The following is a 6026-nucleotide window of genomic DNA, read 5'->3' as shown; positions in this document are numbered from 1 at the left end:
CTTGGTCCTTGCCTCCTGTGGAGGTACCCAAAATATCTGCAGGGCGTTCCCCTATCACCACATGGAGACATGCTGAATTACCTGGGGGAGGCCAACTAATATCTGGCGTAATTTATTGATTCACTTCAATATTAGCTTGTAAATCTAAATAAGATTAATGTCTAGCCTAATTTATTGATTAACTTCAGCATTAGCATATCTAGGGAGTATGGAAGAAGGAATAAATTATTACTGAAATAAAAAGATACACTAAAGTGGAAGACAGGAACATAGAACAATTGAAAAATTAGTAAAACAGGAAAAAGCAGAAGACCTACATTATCCTAATATAATTCAAGGATGACCGGAAATTTCTTGAAAGTTTGTTAGACAGATTGACATTTGTAAGACGGTTCCTTCGTGTTACAGACAGTTTTGAATCCTATAGTTATAAGGATTCGGCGAGTGAATTGTAAAAAGCAGAAGAAAATGTAAAATTAGTGGTCAATGTCATGCTTCAAGCGGTAAAGATTGTCATCTATTTAAACAGAAAATCAAAGAAATAAATTATCAATAATGAGAACTAGTCAATCAGCAGCTATGCCCGGCATGCCAAATAAGACCCAATCATCAATGCCGAGTAATCTTACTGACAATAGTCATAGAAGTGAAGCTACAGACATAAAACCTCAGATAAATAAGAACAAACAGAGTACAAACAGTTCTAAAAATCTTTAATACTATCTTTGAGCCAGTATCTCTTATTGGACCTGTGGAACTGGACAGACGTCTGAATACCTCAACAGGTAAAAGTATCTAAAATTGGTTGTTGCCTGGCTTCTTGTCACCTTGCAAGTAATTAAGATCCAACTATCTAAGATACATCCCCATCTAAGAATACTCCTAATAAGAACCATGCTAGATGGCTTAAGCTTGGTAAGCAGCACTGATAGAAAATTAATAATGCGTTTCAATGTACGTTCAAGCAAGGCCTAAGGTCAAGACGGAGAAGTGTAGTTGACAGGATGCTTGCTGACGCAGACAACTCTGTAGAAAGTTTACAAAAGAATTCAATATGAGAACCACAAAAGCAATAGTATCTGCCTTAAAAATGATTTTTGGCTCACAAAAAAAAAAAAAAAAATTCCAGTGGAACTACCATGTGTCATAAAGCTCACTCACAAAAAAAATTCCGGCATAACTCAAGCCAAAAAAACAGGCCAATAGTTGATATAAAAGTAAGCTTAGCATTTTTTTTATTTTCTTTTCCAAATAGATTTGCACCAGGGGCGCCTTTCGGGGGGGGGGGGGGGCATTGCCCACCCTAATTTTTCTGGGGGGCCCAAGCTTCCACCCAAAAATGCCTTTTTTTATTTTACAAAATATAAAAGAACAAAATTATAATTAGCGATTAGTCAAAATTTTGAAACTGGTACCTTTATTTGTATATAAACGTAGATAATAGTGAGATTAATAGTGCAACTGGGTCGTGCAAGGGTTGAAGTGACAGATCAGTTTCTGATTTTATTGATTCAACATCTTTCTTATGTGCTATCATGAGCAGTGTTTTCACTTCCACTTATTTTGGTAGCGGAATACTTATTTTTGACTATTCTACTTCCAAATATTAAATCTACTTATCTACTTACTTTCTACTTATTTTTGGAGGATTAAGTTTTCGTACCGGCCAAGTATTTTGGTTTTAATTCCGTTGAATTGTAATCCTATATTGTCTTATAAAATGGAAGGGTGCAATTGTTTTTAGAAGCGGCATTTTTGTCAGGAGCGGAATCTTTGTCGGGAGTGGCGAAAAGGAAATTCGGGAAATTATAAAGATCAGTTTAAATAAATGAATTTGTTTAAAACCATAAGACAATCCATATATAACCCATGTATTATTCGCCCAGTTCGCCAGTTTACTGTCTAATATCAGCAGTAGAAGAGCCATTGAGAATTCATGAGTTTGTCAGGAGCTCAAAAGCGTAAATTGGCAGCATTGAAGAAGGAGAAAGTAGCAGAAAAGCAAGTTTCTCTAAACAGATGGATTAAGAAGCAAAAGCCAAGTGAACCGGCTCGGCAAGTAAGTAACCTACAGTATTTGTGTTGTATTAAGTCGTTTCTTCTTTTTCGCGATCTGGTGGACCAAAGTTACTATTCTGAACCGCGCTGGGTAGTTTATATGAAAAATAATAAATACAAAATAATACTGGATATTCAGTAGACCTGGTTTCCAATAAATTAAATAAAAAAAAAGTTTTTTAAACTGAAAGTAAGGAGCGACATTAAAACTTAAAACGAACAGAAATTATTCCGTATATGAAAGGGGATGTCCCCTCCTCAATGCTTCGCTCTTTACGCTAAAGTTTTTTATTGATGGAACTTTCTTTTTTTTTTTACTGATGGAACCACACAGTTTGGCAGTGCTTATAGCATAAGAAGGTCTAAATCGGGTCAAAACTTCCCAATTTCTCGTAGATAATTCTCCCAAATTTCGTTGATTATCAACGCGAATTTGGGAAGTTTTGACCCGATTTAGACCGTCGGGTCAAAACTTCCCAAATTTTCGTTGATAATTTTTCCAAATTTCGTTGATTATTTCCCCACATCTTTCACATGTTTTAAAAAATTTGGGAAAATAATCGACGAAATTTGGGAAAATTATCAGCAAAAATTTGGGAAAAATTATTAGTGAAAAATGGGAACAGTGGTCCAAATCGGGTCAAAACGTTATACAGTTACGTGCTGACATACCTTTCAAGCATTGTGAAGTACACAAAACATGGGATGCCAAATGGACACTTTTAGGGCCTTTTGGACACTTTTTCACTCTGAAGGACACCAAGACACTATTGGATCAAAAAAGGCTGCTTTTTGAAATAAAGGACACTTTTTGGACATTTTTCCAAATCAAAAATCAAATGTCTTTATTTTCTTCTTTTTTTACTTTTTTTTAACTTGTAATGTACTTTCAAGCTTTGGTAACGGCTTTGGGACTTTTCTTACATGTTTTTGTGCCCTGCGCGAACACCATTTATCAGCCAAATAGGACCTTAAGTCATAACCAATATGGTATGCTAGAGCTATCGAATCCATCCTCTTCTTCTATCTTACAGTTGACGTTTGTCATCAAGTCGATCAACTTCAAAGACCTACCTACTGTTGGTGGGAAAATCACCAAGGCCACTGAGAAGGCATGAAAGAGGAAGTGAATGGCCATTCCCTGCTAGCACGTTCCGCGTAAATCCCTTTGGCGTGTAGCCGTGTGCATATAGCTGACATTATAAGCCTTCTGAAGCCTATTACTGATTCTAAGTGGGAGCAAAGGGGTAGATAAGCCTGGAAATTTTCACGGCGGTGGTGGGCATCCAGGCAATGAGGCTTGACTCTCCGTCCCAAGGTTGCATAGGAAGTCCGCTAGCGCACCTCAAGGTGGTGAAGGGGTGTGAAAATCACCGAGCTCCACGCCGAGCAAGGTGATGGCGAACGAGCTTTGGGTGACCGCAAGACTGGGGACCTTGTGATGTACCTTATCCCCAAGAAACGCTCAATAATGATGACAAATATGATGATTAAAAGTTTGGCTACGGCATCCCCGGTATTATGCAATGCGACGAGAATGGCGTTCTCGTAAAAAAGTATGCTAGCTACCGTCCTATCAAGAAGGCAAGGCCAGAATATCGGCTGCTGCAACCTTTGCTCGATTAAATGTTTATTGACACAATCTTTTGTAGCTGATGAATATTATCTTTATAACTTTGATAATCTGTGTGTATCTGACACGAGACTAAAAGGACATAACATCTTGACCCTTGAATTCTCGGCTGGGAAGGCGGTCTCTTTTTTAACTTGGGACCATTAGATGGATCTGGCCGGGCAGGAGTAGGTATCCTGTTGTCCCCCAAACCAATCACTGGGCTCATCGAATATGAGTCTGTGTCTGAGAGAATCCTACGGGCAAGAATTAAAGGTCGCACGAACAGTCTGACTATCCTTAGCGTTTATGCCCCAATAAGAGATGCCACTGAACAGCAAAAAGAACAGTTTTTCGGTGACCTGCAGACAGCCATTGATAAGATTCCCCGGAAAGATATCCTCATAATTGGAGGCGACCTCAATGCCAGGATTGGCAGAAAGCTGAATAACTTGGAACAGGCAATGGGCAAGCACGACCTCAGAGACTGGTGCAGAAATGGAAACAGGCTTTTGCTGTTTGCAATGCAGAACAATCTCGCTGTGGCTAACACCTGGTTTAGGCACAAGTCGTGTCTTTCGTATGCACGGAAATTTCGTGATGGAAGAGTAAAGGCCCAAATAGATTATCTCCTTGTATCCCGATGATAGAAATCCATGGTGTTGGACTCATGAGTGCACAGAGGTGCTGACACGGAATCACAAAATGGATCTGACCACTTCTTGCTGAAGACAAGGCTAAAGTACAGACTTAGCTCAAGGAAAACTACTATGCCGAACCAGAAAGTAGACGTGTTAAAGCTGAAAGTTGATGAGTACCGAATAGCGTTTGTCCTTGAACTCTCAAACCGATTCGTTGTCCTTCAAGATGACACCGAGGAGGCAACCCCGACTTATCAGTGCCCCAACTGCCCCAAGATAAAGATTGAGAAGAAATATAGCAAACTCAAGGACCACATCAATGAAGCTCCCTCAAACATGCTTGGGTTTGTCAAGCATAAAACCAAGAAATGGATCTCAGAAAAGACACTCAAACTCTGCCAAGAAAAAAGAAATGACCAACAAGAAATCCCGCAAATACAAAGTGCTACGACAAGAATGTCACAAATCGGGAAGAGCAGACAAAAAAGCCTACTGGTCTAATGCTCCCAGTGATATGGAAAGAGCCACATAACGGAACAATGCACGAAAACTCTATCAGATACTTGGAGAATGTACCGGGAAGAAGAAGCAAACTACCATCCTCTCGCTTAAGGTGAAAGATGGGAAAATACTCACAAGCAGCGAGGAGCATATTGAAAGATGGCGTACTCACTTCCAAGAGCTATCGAGACCAGAACACAATAGTAATCGAAAGCAACCACTTACTGCACTGCAGAACCCCCCACACAACCAGGCTTATGAAATGTATTTACGGACCCACCCTCCAGGGATGAAGTAATTAAGGTGATCCAAGTTTTGAAAAACCATAAAATCTCAGGAATAGCTGGAATTCCTGCCGAGCTACTGAAAGCTCTGTAGGTGGTGAAGGTGGTGATGGATAAACTTCATAGCGTGATAACTGAAGGCTGGGACAATGAATACATCCCAGATGACTGGAAGACCTCAATAATTGTCCCTATCTTCAAAAAAGAAGACCTAATGGACTGCAAAAAAAACAAGGTATATCCCCTATCCCCATTGCTGCCAAGCTGTTCGCAGTCATACCTTTAAATAGATTCAGAGACACCCGAAACAAACGAATGTTACTTAACAAAGCAGGATTCAGGCCGGGCATGGGTTGTTGTGACCAGATTTTTAGCCTGTGACAACTCCTTGAACACCGGTTTAAACACCACCAGGAAACAATCCAAATCTTCATAGACTTCATTACCGCGTTTGATTGGCTCCATCGTGATGCAATATGGGAAGCAATGAGAGAGGACGGTGTGCCTGAGAAGATAATCAATCTGCTCAAAGCATACTATGCTGGAACAAAGGCCCGGGTAAGAGTCGATGGCCATCTTTCAGATCTTATCCTGATCAAGGAAGGTGTACTTCAAGGCAGTGTCCTTTCACCATCTTTGTTCAACTTCCTCATCGATTGGATCCTCAGGGTCCTGGACAAGTATAAAGGCGTTGCAATGAGCCCGTCCTTCTCCGTCACAGATCTTGACTTTGCTAACGATGTGGAAATGCTTGCTGAATCTGTTGCAGAAGCCCAGGCTACGATAAATGACATGGCAGTCAAGGACCTCTCGACTGGTCTCCAAATAAGCCTACAAAAAACAAAATACATGCGAACAGATAGGATGGATGAAACCCCTGTTGCCCTAAATGGTAAACAGATAGAGGACATCCAGTCGTTCAAATACCTC

At 40.2% G+C, this 6026-nt stretch overlaps 1 protein-coding gene across 1 annotated transcript; it reads left to right on the top strand.

The window, feature by feature from the left end:
• Positions 1-1936: 1936 nt before the first annotated feature.
• LOC148943936 (protein CFDP2-like) lies at positions 1937-4317 on the top strand. The gene is made up of 2 exons (XM_089101294.1): positions 1937-2055; positions 3975-4317. The coding sequence occupies exons 1-2, from the start codon at positions 1937-1939 to the stop codon at positions 4315-4317; spliced, it is 462 nt and encodes a 153-aa protein (XP_088957420.1).
• Positions 4318-6026: the final 1709 nt, after the last annotated feature.

Source organism: Artemia sp. Qi Xiang Cuo, chromosome 15 (genome assembly GCF_049724085.1).
Source record: "Artemia sp. Qi Xiang Cuo chromosome 15, ASM4972408v1, whole genome shotgun sequence".
Classification (NCBI taxonomy): Eukaryota; Metazoa; Arthropoda; class Branchiopoda; order Anostraca; family Artemiidae; genus Artemia; species Artemia sp. Qi Xiang Cuo.
The sequence above is the reverse complement of the archived record's forward strand: the minus strand, read 5'-3'. Positions and strand labels throughout refer to the sequence as shown.